Consider the following 21223-nt stretch of genomic DNA (forward strand, 5'->3'; position numbering starts at 1 on the left):
TTGGGGAATTTGAGCTATAGGGAGAGGCTGAACAGGCTGGGGCTGTTTTCCCTGGAGCATCGGAGGCTGAGGATGACCTTATAGAGGTTTATAAAATCATGAGGGGCATGGACAGGATAAATAGACAAACTCTTTTCCCTGGGGTTGGGGAGTCCAGAACTAGAGGCCAAAGGTTTAGGGTGAGAGGGGAAAGCTATAAAAGAGACTTAAGGGGCAACCTTTTCACGCAGAGGGTGGTATGTGTATGGAATGAGCTGCCAGAGGATGCGGTGGAGGCTGGTACAATTACAACATTTAAGAGACATTTGGATGAGTATATGAATAGGAAGGGTTTGGAGGGATATGGGCCGGGTGCTGGCAGGTGGGACTAAATTGGGTTGGGATATCGGGTCAGCATGGACGGGTTGGACCAAAGGGTCTGTTTCCATGCTGTCCATCCCTATGACTCTATGACTCTAATCGCCTTTCCCAGGCTATAACTCTTGCCCTGCGGTATATGCCTGTCCCTTTCTATTACTAAAGTAAACACAACTGAATAGTGGTCACTATCACCAACATGCTCACCTACCTCCAAATCTAACACCTGGCTGGGTTCATTACCCAGTATCAAATCCAATGTGGCCTTGCCCCTTGTTGGCCTGTCTACATACTGTCTCAGGAAACTGTGTCTAAAGTATTGAACAATGTACCCACGGTCAATATTTAGAAAATCAAAGTCCCCTATAACAACTACCCTGGCACTCTCACTCCTATTGAGGATCATCTTTGCTATCCTTTCCTCTATATCTCTGGAACTATTCAGATGCCTATAGAAACCTCCCAACAGGGTGACCTCTCCTTTCCTGTTTCTAATCTTAGCCCATACTACCTCAGTTGATGAGTCCTCAAATGTCCTTTCTGCCACTATAATACTGTCCTTGACGAACAATGCCTCACTTCCCTCTCTTTTACTATCTTTTCTGTTCTTACTGAAACATCTAAATCCTGAAACCTGCAACATTCCTGTCCCTGTTCTACCCATGTCTCTGAAATGACCACAATATCGAAATCCCAGGTGCAAGTTCAAAATTGATTACTCCTTACCCCCTCCCCCCCACCCTTTCTAACATTATTCCAGCTGCCGTCAGTTTTGAGGAAAGATCACTGGACCTGAAATGTTAACTCTGATTTTATTTTCCACAGATGCTGCCAGACCTGCTGAGCTTTTCCAGCAACTTCTGTTTTTGGGTTTGGGCAGCGAATTGGGTCATGGTGAATGGTCAGGTCTATCAGTTCCTGGATGCTGAAGCAGCCAATTGTTGCTCTGTCCTAAATCAGCCTTTACCTTGATCATGACACATTGAATCCTCCCATCCTTTTCACTTTTCCATAATTACAAACTAATGGACAGTGCATTCAGCATGTGAATATATTGATATTTACTCCCCAATCTGAGTTCATGTTGGAATTGTGTGATGCTTCTTCCTCCTAACCCTCTATTTACCCCACCTCTGAACTTGTTTCAAACCTGTTCAAGCTCTAACTTCTTTTGGTCCTGACCAAAGGTCATTCTGTCTGAAACATTAACTCTGTTTTTCTCCCTCCACAGGTACTGCACAAGTGTTCACAGCGTTCTCTGTTTTATTAAACATTAAAGAATCACAGTCTCTGACATGTTGTTGGCCTGCAGTTCCCTGGTCCTAATAGCGTTCTCTTTCCTTCGCAATGTGGCAAGTAAGATATCTCTGCGTGCTGTCTCACTCACAAAACAATACAGGATTGGATCCAGAATGCAGTTCAAGCAGATGAGAGCCACTGATAGTCGATAAGGGATGAAGGTGTGTTGTACAACATTGCAGTCCTTCTCCACGATGCTTCGGACCAACAATATGGCATGGTAGGGGAAGTAGCAGATGGTGAACCCCACTGTAATGCTCAGCATCAGTTTCACTGCCCTTCTCTTCTCATGGTGCAGTGTGGAGACACTGTTGCTCACCGAGTTGTAAATGCTACAGTAGAAGATGAAGATCAGAGCGAACGGGAGCAGGAATCCAAAGGCAATCCTGAAATAGTTGAGATTTGCTTTCCAAGGCTCGATGGGGTAGATATCGTAGCACAACTTGTGACTTTTGGAATTGTTGGAAATCTCTGGTTGGATCAACAGTTCAAGATTGAAAGCTGATTGGCTGAGCCAGGCAACACAGCTAATTGTGATTGCTGTCCTAATTGTGCGGAATCTAGTCGTTCTCAGGGGATGAACCACCCCGAGATACCGGTCAAAGGAGATACAGCACAGGAAGGCGGAACTCGCATATAAATTGGTGTGGGTCAAAAAGGAGCAGATCTGACACATGGTAGCTCCAGCCCTCCAGTTGTCATCATGCAGAGTGAAGTCGATCCAGAAGGGCAGGGTTAGTATGTAGAGTAGATCAGCTACAGTTAGATTGAAGAGGTATATTCCCAGTTCATTCTTGCGCCTCACTTGCTTATAGGCTGCGTACAGGGCAATGCAGTTTATGGGCAGGCCCAGGATGAACACCAAGACATAAACAATTGAAAATAACCATTGGTCGAAGGAATATTGAATGGTGCATGTATCATTCTATTGATAAAATCAAGAAAAGAGTGAGTGAGAGATGGAGGAGAGAGAGGTATACACATATACTCAATAGGAAACCTACAGGAACCTCACCCAGCTAGCACTTCCTCATTCTGGTAAAAACAATGACTGCAGATGCTGGAAACCAGATTCTGGATTAGTGGTGCTGGAAGAGCACAGCAGTTCAGGCAGCATCCGAGGAGCAGGAAAATCAACGTTTCAGGCAAAAGCCCTTCATCAGGAATACAAGCAGAGAGCCTGAAGGGTGGAGAGATAAGTGAGACGAGGGTGGGGGTGGGGAGAAAGTAGCATAGAGTACAATAGGTGAGTGGGGGAGGGGATGAAGGTGACAGGTTAGAGAAGAGGGTGGAGTGGATAGGTGGAAAAGAAGATAGGCAGGTCGGACAAGTCATGGGGACAGTGCTGAGCTGGAAGTTTGGAACTAGGGTGAGGTGGGGGAAGGGGAAGTGAGAAAACTGTTGAAGTCCACATTGATGCCCTGGGGTTGAAGTGTTCCAAGGTGGAAGATGAGGCGTTCTTCCTCCAGGCATCTGGTGGTGAGGAAGTGACGGTGAAGGAGGCCCAGGACCTCCATGTCCTTGGCAGAGTGGGAGGGGGAGTTGAAATGTTGGGCCACGGGGCGGTTTGGTTGATTGGTGCGGGTGTCCCGGAGATGTTCCCTAAAGCGCTCTGCTAGGAGACGTCCAGTCTCCCCAATGTAGAGGAGACTGCATCGGGAGCAACGGATACAAAAAATGATATTGGTGGATGTGCAGGTAAATGATATTTGATGGATGTGGAAAGCTCCTTTAGGGCCTTAGATGGAGGTGAGGGAGGAAGTGTGGGCGCAATTTGCAATTCCTGCGGTGGCAGGGGAAGGTGCCAGGATGGGAGGGTGTGTTGTTGCGGGGTGTGGACCTCACCAGGTAGTCATGGAGGGAACGGTCTTTGCGGAAGGCGGAAAGGGATGGGGAAGGAAATATATCCCTGGTGGCAGGATTTGTTTGGAGGTGGCGGAAATGTCGGCGGATGATTTGGGGTTTATGCGAAGGTATGTAGGGTGGAAAGTGAGCACCAGGGGCGTTCTGTCCTTGTTACAGTTGGAGAGGTGGGGTCTGAGGGCGGAGGTGCGGGATGTGGACGAGATGCGTTGGAGGGCATCTTTAACCACGTGGGAAGGGAAATTGCGGTCTCTGAAGAAGGAGGCCATCTGGTGTGTTCTGTGGTGGAACTGGTCCTCCTGGGAGCTGATACGGTGGAGGCGGAGGAATTGGGAATACGGGATGGCATTTTTGCAGGAGGTAGGGTGGGAAGAGGTGTAATCCAGGTAGCTGTCGGAGTCGGTGGGTTTGTAAAAAATGTCGGTATCAAGTCGGTCGTCATTAATGGAGATGGAGAGGTCCAGGAAGGGGAGGGAGGTGTCAAAGATGGTCCAGGTAAATTTAAGGTCAGGGTGGAATGTGTTGGTGAAGTTGATGAATTGCTCAACCTCCTCGCGGGATAATGAGGTGGCGCCAACGCAGTCATCAATGTAGCGGAGGAAGAGGTGGGGAGTGGTGCTGGTGTAATTACGGAAGATGGACTGTTCTATGTAGCCAATAAAGAGACAGGCATAGCTGGGGCCCATACATGTGCCCATGGCTACCCCTTTGGTCTGGAGGAAATGGGAGGATTCAAAGGAGAAATTGTTAAGGGTGAGGACCAGTTCGGCCAAATGAATGAGAGTGTCAGTGGAAGGGTACTGTTGGGGACGTCGGGAGAGGAAGAAACGGAGGGCTTGGAGGCGCTGGTCATGGCGAATGGAGGTGTAGAGGGATTGGATATCCATGGTAAAGATGAGGCGTTGGGGGCCGGGGAAATGGAAGTCTTGGAGGAGGTGGAAGGCGTGGGTGGTGTCTCGAACGTATGTGGGAGTTCCTGGACTAGGGGGGATAGGACAGTGTCGAGGTAGGTAGAAATGAGTTCAGTGGGGCAGGAGCATGCTGAGACAATGGGTCGGCCAGGGTGGTCAGGCTTGTGGATCTTGGGAAGGAGGTAGAACCGGGCAGTGCGGGGTTCCCGGACTATGAGGTTGGAAGCTGTGGGTGGGAGATCTCCTGAGGTGATGAGATTCTGTATGGTCTGGGAGATGATGGTTTGGTGATGGGGGGTGGGGTCATGGTCGAGGGGGTGGTAGAAAGATGTGTCCTCGAGTTGACGTTTGGCTTCAGTGGTATAGAGGTCAGTGCGCCAGACTACCACTGCGCCCCTTTTATCCGCTGGCTTGATGGTGAGGTTGGGATTGGAGCAGAGGGATTGGAGGGCTGTGCGTTGTGAGGGTGAGAGGTTGGAGTGGGGGAGGGAGGTAGACAGGTTGAGGCGGTTAATGTCCCGGCGGCAGTTGGAAATGAAGGGGTTGAGGGCAGGTAATAGGCCAGTGCGGGGTGTCCAGGTGGATGCAGTGTGTTGGAGGTGGGCGAAGGGGTCCTCGGAAGGTGGGCGGGAGTCCTGATTGTGAAAGTAAGCTCGGAGGCGGAGGCGACGGAAGAATTGTTCAACATCACGGCGTGTATTAAATTCATTGATGCATGGACGGAGGGGGATGAAGGTGAGTCCTTTGCTGAGGACTGATCGTTCGTCCTCAGTGAGGGGGAGGTCTGGAGGGATGGTGAAAACTCGGCAGGGCTGGGAGCTGGGATCTGGTGTGGGTGTGGAGCTGGGAGTGGGGTCGGAGCCGGTAACTGGAGTGGGTGTGATGGTGGGGGGAATGGGGGTGGAGTCATGAGCAGGGGTAGTGTTCCCCTTCGGGTTCTGGGGGCCGGGAATGGTGACAGTGGAATCTGTGGGGGCCATGTCAGCAGAATGCAAGCACTTCCCCATGTCTAAGTACAGACACTTACCAGAATAATCCAGCATCGGACCAATGCTTACACCTGAAATGTCGACTTCCCTACTCCTCGGATGCTGCCTGAGCAGCTGTGCATTTCCAGCACCACACTCTCGACTCTGTTCTTCAGCATCTGCAGTCCACGCTTTCTCAAAGAGACCTTGGAGTGCAGGTTCATAGCTCCTTGAAAGTGGAGTTGCAGGTAGATAGGATAGTGAAGAAAGTGTTTGGTATGCTTTCCTTTATTGGTCAGGGTATTGAGTACAGGAGTTGGGAGGTCATGTTGCGGCTGTATAGGACATTGGTTAGGCCACTGTTGGAATATTGTGTGCAATTCTGCTCTCCTTCCTATCGGAAAGATGTTGTGAAACTTGAATGGGTTCAGAAAAGATTTACAAGGATGTTGCCAGAGTTGGAGCATCTGAACTACAGGGAGAGGCTGAACAGGCTGGGGCTGTTTTACCTGGAGCATCGAAGGCTGAGGGGTGACCTTATAGAGGTTTACAAAATCACGAGGGGTTTGGATAGGATAAATAGACAAGGTCTTTTTCCCAGGGTAGGGGAGTCAAAGATAGAGGGCATGGGTTTAGAGTGAGAGGGGAAAGATTTAAAAGGAACCTAAGGGGCAACTTTTTCATGCAGAGAGTGGTGCATGTATGGAATGAGATGCCAGAGGAAGTGGTGGAGGCTGGTATAATTACAACATTTAAAAGGCTTCTGGATGGGTATATGAATAGGAAGGGCTTAGAGGGATATGGGCCAAGTGCTGGCAGGTGGGACTAGATTAGGTTGGGATATCTGGTTGGCGTGGACGAGTTGGACCGAAGGGTCTGTTTCCATATTGCACATCTCCATGACTATGTGACTACTTGCTTGACACCAAACTCATAACAATAAGATCATAAGAAATGAGAGCTGACGTCGGCCATTCAGCCTATCAAAGAAACTGCTGGATTTGGAAGAAGACTCCCAGGAGAACAGTGGAAATGCTTTATTTTAGGAATGTCCTCTTAACATTCCCGATGAAGTAAAATATCACGGTAACTCATGGAAGATCCTAGCTTGTGACAGATTAAAATGGAGGAGGATAATTTGAGGAAATATCAAAGATATTATGAAAATTTGTTTGGGAACCTGAATTGCCAATGTCGAGGAATTGGAGAGAACACACAAGCCTCCCAATAGCTCATCCACGTGTCCTTTCAATCACCAGCTAAACCAAATGTGACAAATCCTACATTGGGAGAAAGTGAGGACTGCTGATGCTGGAGATCAGAGTCAAAGAGTGTGGTGCTGGAAAAGCACAGCAGGTCAGGCAGCATCCGAGAAGCAGGAGAATCGACGTTTCGGGATTCCTGATGAAATCCTATGTTAGGTATACCTGCTATTTCAGACCCATCAAACTGCAATGGAACAAGTCATCCTTGAACACAATGGATTATTTTCAAAAGAAAAAGAAATTGGATAGAAATTGTTGCTTGAAATGACCAACTAACACTTCACACATTCAAATGACTCCTCTGTGGATAGCTGATGAATTATTCAAGTTGTTTTAAATAGTTTAACTGTTCTGATGAAAATATAGAGAAATGTTTTACAAACATAACCAACATGCATCTCCCTCAATACCAACAGTAATTTGTCGCTTTATATTTTAAAAGATGTATAAGATATTTTGTGTACAAATTGGTGTCAGAAATGGAAATGATATTGAGGTGTGATAACTTATTAGATTCAGTACTATGAATTTCTTTAGATATTAGTTATCAGTACATGTCAGTCAAAAGGTTCAAAAAAGTCATGTCTATCTGCAGTACAAAGTCATAACTGCCAGAAGGGAAATGAAAGGATTTTAACTCAATGACAGCAAACAAACAGCAATATATTTCCAAGTCAGCAGCATATTTAAATGGCTTAAACACCAGGGAGTGGTGTTGCATGTATCTGCTGCCCTTGTCCTTCTCGGTGCGAGGAGTCTCTGGTTTGGAAGGTGCTATCAAAAGAGCCTCAGGTAGTTGTTGCAGTGAGTCTTGCAGGGAGTACACACCACTACAACTGAATGTCAGTGATGGAGGTAGTGGATGTTTGTGGATGTGGTGCCAATCAAATGGCTATTTTGTCCTGGATGGTGTCAAATTTCTTGATTGCTGTTGGAGCTGCACCCATCCAGGCAAGTGGGGAGTATTCCATCACACTCCTGACTTGAGGCTTATATGTAAGAATGCCAATATTTCACGCCTTGTGTTATAGCTGTTACTTGCTGCTTGTTAGTCCAAGCCTGAATACTGCCAGGTCTTGCTCTATTAGGACATGGACATCAGTTCAGGCAGCATGCAAGGAGTAGTAAAATCGACGTTTTGGGCAAATGCCCTTCCTGATGAAGGGCTTTTGCCCGAAAAGTCAATTTTACTGCACCTCGGATGCTGCCTGAACTGCTGTGCTTTTCCAGCACCACTCTAATCCAGAATCTGATTACCAGCATCTGCAGTCATTGTTTTTTATTCATTAGGACATGGTCTGCTTCAGCATCTGAGAAGTCATGAATGGTGTTGAACGTTGTGCAATCATTAGTGAACACTCTGAATTCTTTCTTTGTGATGGAACAAAGGTAATTATTGAAAAGAGCCATATGGAGAGGCTGAACAGGCTGGGGCTGTTTTCCCTGCAGCGTTGGAGGCTGAGGGGTGACCTTTTGGAGGCTCATAAGATCATGAGGGGTATGCATAAGGTAAATAGACAAGAACATTTTCCCAGGATAAGGGAGTCCAAAGCTAGAGGGCATAGTTTTAGGGTGAGAGGGGCAAGATACAAAAGGGACCCTAGAGGTAACTTTTTTGCGCAGAGGGTGGTGTGTTTATGGAATGAGCTACCAGAAGAAGTGGTGGAGGCTGCTACAATTACAACATTTAAAAGGCATCTGGATGGGTATATGAATAGGAAGGGTTTAGAGAGATATGGACCGGGTGTTGGCAAATAGGACTAGATTAGGTTAGGACATCTGAGTGGATGAGCAAGTTAGATCGAAGGTTCGGTTTCCATGCTGTACATCTCTTTGACTCTATGACTGGAGACAGTTGCACCTTGGACATTACTCTGAGGAACTCCTATAGTGATATCCTCAGATTGAGATGATTGACCTCCAACAATCATAATCTTCTTCCTTTTGTGCTAAGCATAGAACATTACAGATCAGTACAGGCCCTTCGGCCCTCGATGTTGTGCCGACCTGTCATACCAACCTGAAGCCCATCTAACCTACACTATTCCATGTACGTCCATATGCTTGTCCAATGACGACTTAAATGTACTTAAAGTTGGTGGATCTACTACCGTTGCAGGCAAAGGTAGTAAAGAAACTATCTCTGACATCTGTCCTATATCTATCACCGCTCGATTTAAAGCTATGCCCCCTCGTGAGTGCTGTCACCATTCTTGGAAAAAGGCTCTCCCTGTCCACCCTATCTAACCCTCTGATTATCTTATATGTCTCTATTAAGTCACCTCTCAACCTCCTTCTCTCTAACGAAAACTACCTCAAGTCCCTCAGCCTTTCCTCGTAAGACCTTCCCTCCATACCAGGCAACATCCTAATAAATCTCCTCTGCACCCTTTCCAAAGCTTCCACATCCTTCTTATAATGTGGTGACCAAAACTGTACACAATACTCCAAGTGCGGCCACACCAGAGCTTTGTCCAGCTGCAGCATAACCTCATGGTTCCGGAACTCAGTCCCTCTATTAATAAAAGCTAAAACACTGTATGCCTCCTTAACAACCCTGTCAACCTGGGTGGCAACTTTCAAGGATCTGTGTACCTGAACACCGAGATCTCTCTGCTCATCTACACTACCAAGAATCTTATCATTAGCCCAGTACTTTGCATTCCAGTTACTCTGACCAAAGTGAATCACCTCACACTTGTCCGCATTAAACTCCATTTGCCACCTCTCAGCCCAGCTCTGCAGCTTATCTATGTCTCTCTGTAACCTACAACATCCTTCGTCACTATCCACAACTCCACCGACCTTGGTGTCGTCTGCAAATTTACTACCCCCCCCCCTTCTATACCCTCATCCAGGTCGTTTATAAAAATGACAAACAGCAGTGGACCCAACACTGACCTTTGCAGTACACCACCAGTAACTGGACTCCAGGATGAACATTTCCCATCAACCACCAACCTCTGTCTTCTTTCAGCAAGCCAATTACTGATCCAAACTGCTATATCTCCCACAATCCCATTCCTCTGCATTTTGTACAATAGCCTACTCTGGGGAACCTTATCGAACGCCTTGCTGAAATCCATATACACCACATCAATCAGTTTACTCTCATCTACCTGTTTGGTCAGCTTCTCAAAGAACTCAATAAGGTTTGTGAGGCATGACCTTCCCTTCACAAAACCGTGCTATCCCTAATCAAATTATTCTTTTCTAGATGATTATAAATCCTATATCTTATAACCTTTTCCAACACTTTACCAACGACTGAAGTAAGGCTCACTGGTCTATAATTACCAGGGTTGTCTCTACTCCCCTTCTTGAACAGGGGAACCACATTTGCTACCCTCCACTTTTCCTGTAGACAATGATGATTTAAAGATCAATGTCAAAGGCTCGGCAATCTCCTCCCTTGCTTCCCAGAGGATCGTAGGATAAATCCCATCCGGCCCAGGGGACTTATCTATTTTCACACTCTGCAGGATTTCTAACACCTCTTCCTTGTGAACCTCAATCCCACCGAGTCTAGTAGCCTGTAACTCAGTTTTCTCCTCGACAACATTGTTGTTTTCTAGAGTGAAAACTGTTGAAAAATATTCACTTAGTGCTTCCCCTATCTCCTCTGACTCCACACACAACTTCCCACTACTATCCTTGATTGGCCCTAATCTTACTCTCATCATTCTTTTATTCCTTAAATACCTATAGAAAGCCTTAGGGTTTACCCTGATCCTATCCACCAACAACTTCTCATGTCTCCTCCTGGCTCTTCTGAGCTCTCTCTTTAGATCTTTCCTGGCTACCTTGTAACCCTCAAGCGCCCTAACTGAGCCTTCACATCTCATCCTAACATAAGCCTTCTTCTTCCTCTTGACCAGAGATTCCACTTCCTTCGTAAACCACAGCTCCCATGCTCTGCAGTTTCCTCCCCGCCTGACAGGTACATACTTATCTAGGACACACAGGAGCTTTTCCTTGAATAAGCTCCACATTTCTAATGTGCCCATCCCCTGCAGTTTCCTTCCCCATCCTATGCTTCCTAAATCTTTCCTAATCGCATCATAATTGCCTTTCCCCCAGCAGTAACTCTTGCCCAGTGGTGTACACCTATCCCTTTCTATCACTAAAGTAAACATAACAGAATTGTGATCGCTATCACCAAAGTGCTCACCTAGTTCCAAGTCTAACACCTGGCCGGGCTTATTACCCAGTACCAAATCTAATGTGGCCTCGCCCCTTGTTGGCCTGTCTATATACTGTGTCAGGAAGCCCTCCTGCACACACTGGACAAAAACTGACCCATCTATAGTACTCGTACTATAGTGTTCCCAGTCAATATTTGGAATTGAGAATCATCTTTGCTATCCTTTCCTCTACATCTCTGAAACTATTCGGAGGCCTATAGAAAACTTCCAAAGGGTGACCTCTCCTTTCCTGTTTCTAACCTCAGCCCATACTACCTCAGCTGACGAGTCCCCAAACATCCTTTCTGCAACTGTAATACTGTCCTTGATCAACAATGCCACACCTCACCCACTTTTACCATCTTCTCTGTTCTTACTGAAACATCATGATTCCAACCAATTGGGAATTTTACCCTGGATTCTCACTAACTCCAGTTTTGCTATGGCTCCTTGATGTCATATTTGGTCAAATTTATATTGAAGTCAAGGACAGCCACTATCACTGTGTTTGCACCAAGGCTCAAGTGAGGTTAGAAACTAAGTGGCCCTGGCAGAACCCAAACTGGGCGTCACTGATCAGGTTATTGCTGAGCAGGTGCTGCTTGATAGCACGGTTGGTGACCCCTTCCATCACTTTACTGCTGATCGAGAGTAGACTGATGGGGCAGTAGTCTCCCACATTAAATTTGTCTTGCTTTGTGTGAACAGGACAAATCTGAGCAATTTTCTGCATTGCTTCACTACTGAAAAATTTCTGAATGGCAAACAGAAAATGCTGAAAGTGGTAATCCTGTTTTACACACAGACACAGACACACCCACGTACAAACACATACACTCGCCCCACACACATACACACACACACACACCCCTGCGCCCCCCCCAAGAAGGAGAACCTGTCCAATATTCATCATTGAGTCAACATCACTAAAATAGATGATCTGATCATGTCCTAGAAGGACAAGGGCAGCAGATACATGGGAACACGATCAACTGCAAGTTCTCCTCCAAGTCACTCACCATCCTGTGATGATGCTGTGGCTTTAAGAGTTTTTTTTCTGTTAAAATAGAGGCTTTAAGACAGAGGCACCAACCTGTCCAGTTAGAAAGCCAATGAATTAAATAGCTTGTGAGATCTTGGTTTTTTTTAAAGTTGTAACAATAGGAGCCTAAATGTGTGTGGTCAAACTCCCATGGAACCAGGATCTTTTGTTTAGCTTTCAGCAGTTACTATTGGGGTCATGAAGAAGTGGAAACTATTTTTCCCTTCTCTCGGTTAGAGTCAACAGCTGGGGGCTCTCTGCCTGTTACAGGAGTTGCATGTGAGACAACCTGTTATCTGAATTTGCCGTTTGCCAAAGGTATGTTTATGGGATGTTACTATATTGGAATAGTTAATAGTTACTGTATCTATTATTCTGTTATGTTTTCCAATAGAGTCAAGTTATCCCTATTCTTTCTTTCTTTTGTTGTATTTAACTATAGTGGATGAATAAAGTGTGTTTTGCTTTAAATCTGATTTGACCCTAGAACACTGTGGGAAGCTAGGGAAGTGATTGCTGGGCCTCTTACTGAGATACTTGTACCATTGGTAGTCACAGGTGAGGTGCTGAAAGACTGGAGGTTGACTAACATGGTGCCACTGTTTAAGAAAGGTGATAAGGATAAGTCAGGGAACTATAGACCAGTGAGCCTGACGTCAGTGGTGGGCAAGTTGTTGGAAGGAATCCTGAGGGACAGGATGTGCATATATTTGGATTAGGGATAGTCAACATGGCGTTGAGTGTGGGAAATCATGTCTCACAAACTTGATTGAGTTTTTTGAAGGAGTAACAAAGAGCTTTGATGAGTGCAGAGCAGTGGATGTGATCTATAGGGACTTCAGTAAGGCGTTTGACAAGGTTCCCCATGGGAGACTGTTTAGCAAGGTTAGATCTCACGGAATACAGGGAGAACTAGCCATTGGATACAAAACTGACTCAAAGGCAGAAGATAGAGGGTGGTGGTGGAGGGTTGTTTTTCAGACTGGAGGCCTGTGACCAGTGGAGTGCCACAAGGATTGGTGCTGGATCCACCACATTTCATCACTTTTTTTCTTTCTTTCTCCCCCACACTCCCACCTTACTGCAGTAGTGCTTATATTTTTACCCAGCACCCACCTGGTGTGTGTGCAGGTGTGAGACACAATGAAAGACATCAGGTGTACAAATCTTTATTCAATTTCCACCACCAGGAAGAAAGGAAACACTGGAGTGGCCAGTGACAAGCAGTGCCCTTCCCATCAAAGAGCAATGCTGTGTGATCAAAACAGTGAAGGGGGAGGGCAGGGACTAAATCAAAATAGAATTGGAGGGGGAAATAATACACTCCACTCCTTGCGGCACCCACCTCTCCCTGAACAACTCCAGGGTGTTGGTGGACACTGCGTGCTCCTTCTCCAGGGACACCCAGGCTCGGATGTAGCCGTGGAAGAGGGGCAGGCAGTCGGCCCTAACGACCCCCTCCACAGCCCGCTGCCTGGACCTGTTTATGGCCAGTTTGGTCGGGCCCAGGAGCAGAACTTTTTGTCATTTATATAAATGATTCAGATGTGAGCATAAGAGGTATAGTTAATAAGTTTGTAGATGACACCAAAATTGGAGGTGTAGTGAATAGCAAAGAAGGTTATCTCAGATTACAACGGGATCAATTCAGATGGGCCAATGGGCTGAGAAGTGGCAGATGGAGTTTAATTCAGATAAATGTGAGGTGCTGCATTTTGGGAAAGCAAATCTTAGCAGGATTTAAACACTTAATGGTAAGGTCCTGGGGAATGTTGCTGAACAAGGAGACCTTGGAGTGCAGGTTCATAGCTCCTTGAAAGTGAAGTTGCAGGTAGATAGGATAGCGAAGAAGGTGTTTGGTATGCTTTATTGGTCAGAGTATTGAGTACAGGAGTTAGGAGGTCATGTTGTGGCTGTGCAGGACATTGGTCAGGCCGCTGTTGGAATATTGCGTGCAAATCTGGTCTCCTTCCTATCGGAAAGATGTTGTGAAACTTGAAAGGGTTCAGAAAAGATTTACAAGGATGTTGCTAGGATTGGAGGATTTGAGCTAAAGGGAGAGGCTGAATAGGCTGGGGCTGTTTTCTCTGGAGCATCGGAGGCTGAGGGTGATATAATAGAGTTTATAAAATCATGAGGGGCATGGATAGGGTAAATAGACAAAGTCTTTTCTCTGGGGTGGGAGTGTCCAGAACTAAAGGGCATAGGTTTAGGGTGAGAGGGGAAAGATATAAAAGAGACCTAATGGGCTACTTTTTCACGCAGAGGGTGGTACATGTATGGAATGAGCTGCCAATGGAAGTGGTGGAGGCTGGTACAATTGCAACATTTAAGAGACATTTGGATGGGTATATGAATAGGAAGGGTTTGGAGGGATATGGGCCGGGTGCTGGCAGGTGGGATTAGATTGGGTCAGGATATCTGAGCAGCATGGACGGGTTGGACTGAAAGGTCTGTTTCCATTCTGTTCGTCTCTATGAATCTAATTGCATTGCATCTGAAACATGTTACATTTATCTTTAAAACAGGAAAAAGATAGGGTCCAATTTGGTCTGGTTCATAACCATCCTGACTTGGAAATATAGCACTGCTTCTTCAGTCTCACTGGATCAGAATCCTGGAATTCCTTCCCTCAGGGCATTGTGGGTCTACATACAGCACACAGACTGCAGTGTGAAGAAGTGAACGTGTGAATAAAAAATATCATGATCACATTACTGATTCTTTTTTATTTATTCATGGGGTGTGGGTGTCACTGGCTGGGCCCACCATTTACTGCCCGTCCCAGTTGCCCCTTGAGAAGGTGGGGGTGAGCTGTTTTCTTGAACCGCTGCAGTCTATGTGCTGGAGGTAGACCCACAATGCCTTGAGGGAGGGAATTCCAGGATTTTAACCCATGAGATCATGTTGTGTTCAATTTGCAATTGGCTGTCATATGCTACATTGGAACAGTGTCTACACTTCAATGAACACTGCTTTATCAGCTGGAATGCTCCAAGAAAGATGGTATTAAAATGCAAGTTGCTCAATTGTTGACTTTCATATTCACCCAATACTTCTTCAGAGTAATTAAAAATACAAAGCACTTGTTTATTTTATTTCCCCAACTAATTTTCAGGAAGTGGGTGTTGCTGGCAAAGTGAGCACATTTTATTGCACATTCCCCAAATGTCCTTGAGAAGGTGGTGGTGAGCTATCTTTCTGAACTACTGCAATGTACAGTAGGTTGTTGTTAGGCAGAGAAATGAAAGATTATCGAATGTCAATGCGAATGTGGAATTCAAATTACAGACGGATCAGCTAGGTTAGTATTGAATGGCAAAGCAAACTCAATGATCTAATGGTCGATTTCTCGAGGGATTAATCGAGTTTTGAAGTACAAAAGCAGGAAGGTTATGTTCTACATGTATAGGACACTTGTACAGCCTCAGCTGGCATATAGTGTACTTTATTGGTGCTGCCTCACAGACTAAACCCCTTTTGTTAAGAGAAAACTTCTCTTTTGAATAAACGCCTGACTCTTTGAAATGAAGCCAAATGGTCCCTGGTCTGTCTTTTCTGTCAGTTGCAAACTCAACAGAACAAACTTTCTATCAATTCACACAACTATCCTGTTAGGCACTTGACTGGACCACATGCTTTCTCGGAATTGATGTATTAAGTTATAAGACCATAAGACGTAGAAGCAGAAATTAGGCCATTCAGCCCATCAAGTCAGCTCCACCATTCAATCATGATTGATAAATTTCTCAAACCCATTCTCCTGGCTTCTCCCCATAACCCTTGATCCCTTTGACAAACAAGAACCTATCTATCTCCGTCTTAATTATACTGTTTCAAATGACTTTCTGACCAAAACAAAAAAAAATTACCTTCATAGAATGTAAGTCAAATTCTCCTTAAAAAATTTCAAAATCCAAAATAATACTAATAGATTATACATGCCTTTCAACCTGGATTTATACACGTTCACACTTTTATAGACTGCAGGATAGATTGAGAGTGCAGTTAATAAAGTATTTAATCCTGGGTTTTATCAATAGGGCCACAGATTAAAATAGTAAGGAGGTGATGTTGAATTTGTACATGACACTAGTTAAGCCTCAGCTGGAGTATTTTAGAACATGGAACACAGAACATTACAGTGCATTGCAGGTCCTTCGGCCCTCGATGTTGCGCTGACCTGTGGAACCAATCTGAATTTTGTCCAGTTTTGGGCTTTTGGATGTGAAATTTATGACAAGAATGCAGAAAAGACTCAGGATGCTTCAGTTATGAAACTTCAGTTATGAAGATAAATCAGAGAAGCTAGGGTAGTTTTCCTTTTTTTGCAGCAGAGAGTGGTGGGAGCTGGGCAGGAGTGAAGTCAGAGTGCAGAGGCTGTTGGGAAGGTGGGTGAGTGTTATTTAAGTAGGTGAGTCCTAGGCCCCAGGTCCTACACAGTAGGGCCTCCTTCTCACCCTCCTCCTCTAACCTAAATTAAAAGTCCACAGACTTTCAACAAAACATGGGGGTCGAGGGTAGTTTCTGTTGAGAAAAGAGCGAGTCTTTGGCTCAGAAGAAGTTGAGTGAAGTGATTACGCCACAGTTGAAGAGGGTGAAGACATGACTGCCAAGCTGATTCAGTGTACTGCGTGCATGATGTGGGAGGTCAGGGACTCTGGTGTATCTGGCTCGTATAACTGTGGAAAGTGTGTACATGTTCAGCTTCTGACAGAGCATATTGCAGCACTGAAGAAAGAACTAGATGACCTCAGGCTCATCCGAGAGAACGAGGTCTTTCTGGACAGGACCTTCAGCGAGGTTATTACACCGAGCATACCAGAAGAGAGTAGAAGGGAGACAACGATGAGGAAGGCAGAGGTGAGACAAGTGTAAGAGACCCCGGGGGAAGTACCTGTCAGGAACAGGTTGAATCTCTTGGAAACCCCCATATAGACAGACATCACTGTCAGTCCACGAGGCAATCAGGTCTGCCAATCAGAAATTGGCGTGGAGGCAGAGCCAAGGAGTCAGACATCACACAGAGTCGTGGTAATAGGGGATTCCATAGTGAGAGGGACTGAAAGGGGTTTCTGCGGCAACAGGCGGGATTTGAGGATGGTGTGTTGCCTTCCTGGTGCCTGGATTAAGGACATCGCAGACAGAGTGCAGGGAATCCTCAAGGGCGAAGGTGAAGAGCCAGACGTGATGGTGCATGTCGGCACAAATGATGTCGGGAAGAAGAGGAGGGACATTCTACAGCGGGACTTTGGAGAACTCGGAAAAAGGCTGAAAAGCAGGATTTCCAGGGTGGTTATCTCTGGTTTGCTTCCAGTCCCTCGGGCTGGAGAGGACAGGAACAGGGAGATAATGGACTTGAATGTGTGGCTGGGGAACTGGTGCAGGAAGCAAGGATTTAAGTTCTTGGATCACCAGGGTATGTTTAGCGGTAAGGATAAATTATACAAAAGGTACGGGTTGCACCTTAATAGGTGGGGGACCAGCATTCTGGCAGGTAGGTTTGCCACTGCAACACAGCTACATTTAAACTAAATAGCAGGGGGAGGGGACAAACTGGAAGTTTAAGAAGGAAGTTAAAGGGAAAGTTAGAACAAGAGAAGTCAAGAAAGACAAAGGAATTAATGGAGCAGAAAACTCAAAAAAGGATCATGCCGTAAGGTCAAGTGAAATAGGGATTGATAGGAAGGGTGAGGGGAGTAACAAATGAAAAATATTATATATGAATGCACGAAGCATTAGAAATAAGATGGATGAGCTTGAGGCTCATTTGGAAATTGGCAGTTACGATGTTGTGGGGATAACGGAGACGTGGCTTCAAGTGGACAGGGCCTGGGAAATGAATATTCAAGGCTATATGTGCTATCGTAAGCGCAGACTGATGGGCAGAGGGGTGGGGTGGCCATGTTGGTAAGGGATGATATTCAGTCCCTTGCACGGGGTCGGGGGACCTAGAATCAGGAGATGTAGAGTCAGTGTGGATAGAGCTGAGAAATACTAATGGTAGAAAGACCCTAACGGGAGTTATCTATAGCCCCCCAAACAGTAGCCTGAATGTAGTGTGTAAGTTGAATAAGGAGCTGAAATTGGCCTGTCGCAAAGATATTACTACAGTTGTTATGGGGGATTTCAACATGCAGGTAGACTGGGAGAATCAGGATGGCATTGGACCCCAAAAAAGGGAGTTTGTGGAGGGCCTTCAAGAGGGATTCTTAGAACAGCTTGTGTTGGAGCCTACCAGGGAGAAAGCAATTCTGGATCTGGTGTTGTGCAACAAACCGGATTTGATCAGGGACCTCGAAGTGAAGGAGCCATTAGGAGGTCATGACCACAATACAATAAGCTTTCATCTGCAGTTTGAAAGGGAGAGGGTAGAATCGGAAGTGACAATATTTCAGTTGAATAAGAGGAACTATGGAGCTATGAGGGAGGAGCTGGCAAAAGTTCAATGGTGCAATACCTTAGCACGGATGACAGTGGAGCAACAATGGCGGATATTTCTGTGTGTAATGCAGAAGATGCAGGATCAGTTCATTCCAAAAAGGAAGAAAGATCCTAAGGGGAGGCAGGAGTGGCCGTGGCTGACGAGGGAAGTTAAGGACCATATAAAGACAACAGGGAAAAAGTATAACATAGCAAAGATAAGTGGGAAAACGGAGGACTTGGAAAGCTTTTAAAGAACAACAGAGGATTACTAAAAAGGATAAAAGAACTAAAGAGGATAACTAAAACTAAATATGCAAAGAAAAAATAAGGTACAAAGGTAAACTGGCTGAAAATATAAAGGAGGATAGTAAAGGCTTTTTTTAGGTATGTGAAAAGAAAGAAAATGCTTAAGACTAAAATTGGGCCCTTGAAGACAGAAACAGGGGAATATATTACAGGGAACAAAGAAATGGCAGAAGAATTGAATTGGTACTTTAGATCTGTCTTCACTGGGGAAGACACAAGCAATCTCCCTGAGGTAACAGTGGCTGAAGGACCTGAACTGAAGGGAATTTATATTTGGCAGGAAATGGTGTTGGAGAGACTGTTAGGTCTGAAGGCTGATAAGTCCCTGGGACCTGATGGTCTACATCCCAAGGTACTGAAGGAGGTGGCTCTAGAAATCTTGGAATCGTGGATGCATTGGTGATCATTTTCCAATGTTCTATAGATTCAGGATCAGTTCCTGCGGATTGGAGGGTGGCTAATGTTGTCCCACTTTTAAGAAAGGTGGGAGAGAGAAAAAAGAGAATTATAGACCAGTTAGTCTAACCTCAGTGGTGGGAAAAATGCTGGAGTCAATTATAAAGGACAAAATTATGACACATCTGGATAGCAGTAACAGGATAGGTCAGAGTCAGCATGGATTTATGAAGGGGAAATCATGCTTGACTAATCTTCTGGAATTTTTGAGGATGTAACTCTAAAGATGGACAAGGGAGATCCAGTGGATGTAGTATACCTGGACTTTCAGAAAACCTTTGATAAAGTCCCACATAGGAGGTTTGTGAGCAAAATTAGGGCACATGGTATTAGGGACAAAATACTGATTTGGATTGAAAATTGGTTGGCTGACAGGAAACAAAGAATAGTGATAAACGAGTCCCTTTTGGAATGGCAGACGGTGACCAGTGGTGTGCCGCAGGGATCAGTGCTGGGACCGCAGCTTTTTACAATGTACATTAATGATATAGATGAAGGCATTAAAAGTAATATTAGCAAATTTGCTGATGATACAAAGCTGGGTGGCAGGGTGAAATGTGAAGAGGATGTTAGGGTATACAAGGTGACCTGGCCAGGCTAGGTGAGTGGACGGATGCATGGCAGATGCAGTTTAATGTGGATAAATGTGTGGTTATCCACTTTGGTGGCAAGAACAGGAAGGCAGATTACTACCTAAATGGAGTCAAGTTAGGTAAAGGGGCAGTACAGAGAGATCTGGGTGTTCTTGTACATCAGTCAATGAAGGTAAGCATGCAGGTACAACAGGCAGTGAAGAAAGCATGTTGGCCTTCATAACAAGAGGAATTGAGTATAGAAGCAAAGAGGTCCTTCTGTAGCTGTACAGGGCCCTGGTGAGACCGCACCTGGAATATTGTGCGCAGCTTTGGTCTCCAAATTTGAGGAAAGACATTCTGGCTATTGAGGGAATGCAGCGTAGGTTCACGAGGTCAATTCCCGGAATAGAGGGACTATCTTACGCTGAAAGATTGGAGCAACTGGGCTTGTATACCCTTGAGTTTAGAAGGCTGAGAGGGGATCTGATTGAGACATATAAGATTATTAAAGGATTGGACACTCTGGAGGCAGGAAGTATGTTTCCAGTGATGGGTGAGTCCCGAACCAGAGGACACAGTTTAAAAATAAGGGGTTAGGCCACTTAGAACAGAGTTGAGGAGAAACCTCTTCACCCAGACTAAGAACAAGAGGGTGCAGATTCAAAGTAAAAGGGGAAAAGAGCACAAGTGACATGAGGAAAGTCTTTTATGTGCAGATGAATGGTTAAAGATTGGAATGCATTTCCTAAGAATTTAGAGAATACACTTCGATTAAGAGTTCCAGATGGAATCAGACTGTTTTATGAAATGTTTATGAAGAACATGCAGAGCTATGAGGGGACGGGAAGAGAATAGCACCAGGTTTAGAGGAGATTAGAGAAAACTTTATTTCATCCGGAGGGTGGTGGGTATCTGGAACTCACTGTCTAAAAGAGTGGCAGAGTTAGGAACACTCCAGATATTTCAGACGTATTTCGATGTACACTTGGAATGGCACAGCATACAAGCTCACAGCATATAGCCAAGTGCTGGAAAAAGGTATTAGAGTAGATGGATATTTGTTGATTGGTGATGGTGTGGACACCAAGGGCCGAAGAGTCATACTGTAAAAACTCTATGACTCACTAAGAGTCTAAATGAATTACTCATTTGGAGAGTTGACACAGATACGTTTGGAAAGTTTTATGAGTGAGTAAAATGAACAGTGTCCTGAATTTGGCTGTCAGATAGAAGATCCTGAAGTTGTTTTTCAGCAGCCACATACTGGGGGGAAAGAAGCTGTTTATCTTCACTTTGGGCATTTTTTGTCAAAGTCATGGCAGGTGCTGAATGTGTAAAACAGTTGCTCCTGAGACAGGAAAGTGGTTTAGGACTGTTGAGCTTACCTTGTTGAAAGGAATTTAAGGCTGTCTTTGCTGACACCAGCGCATGTACACTGTGCACCGGTTAAATTTGTGTGAGCAACAGGAATGCGGGGGACACAAATATAAACAACTTGTTGTCACTGTATGTGGGGATAGAGAGAGGAGGCAGGGGAGCAGGGTCTGACAGGGAGGGGACAGGGGAAGCCA

The 21223-nt window shown here is 45.3% G+C and overlaps 1 protein-coding gene across 1 annotated transcript in view; it reads right to left on the bottom strand.

Annotated features, from left to right (window-relative positions):
- Positions 1–1123: 1123 nt before the first annotated feature.
- LOC140476060 (ovarian cancer G-protein coupled receptor 1-like) overlaps positions 1124–21223 on the bottom strand; it is a 28704-nt gene continuing 8604 nt past the window's right edge. Inside the window, exon 2 of the mRNA XM_072568037.1 lies at positions 1124–2581. Within this exon, the coding sequence (XP_072424138.1) occupies positions 1631–2581 (951 nt within the window). The 3' untranslated portion in view covers positions 1124–1630. The remainder of the gene's footprint in view (positions 2582–21223) is intronic.

This window comes from Chiloscyllium punctatum, chromosome 4 (genome assembly GCF_047496795.1).
Source record: "Chiloscyllium punctatum isolate Juve2018m chromosome 4, sChiPun1.3, whole genome shotgun sequence".
NCBI lineage: Eukaryota > Metazoa > Chordata > Chondrichthyes > Orectolobiformes > Hemiscylliidae > Chiloscyllium > Chiloscyllium punctatum.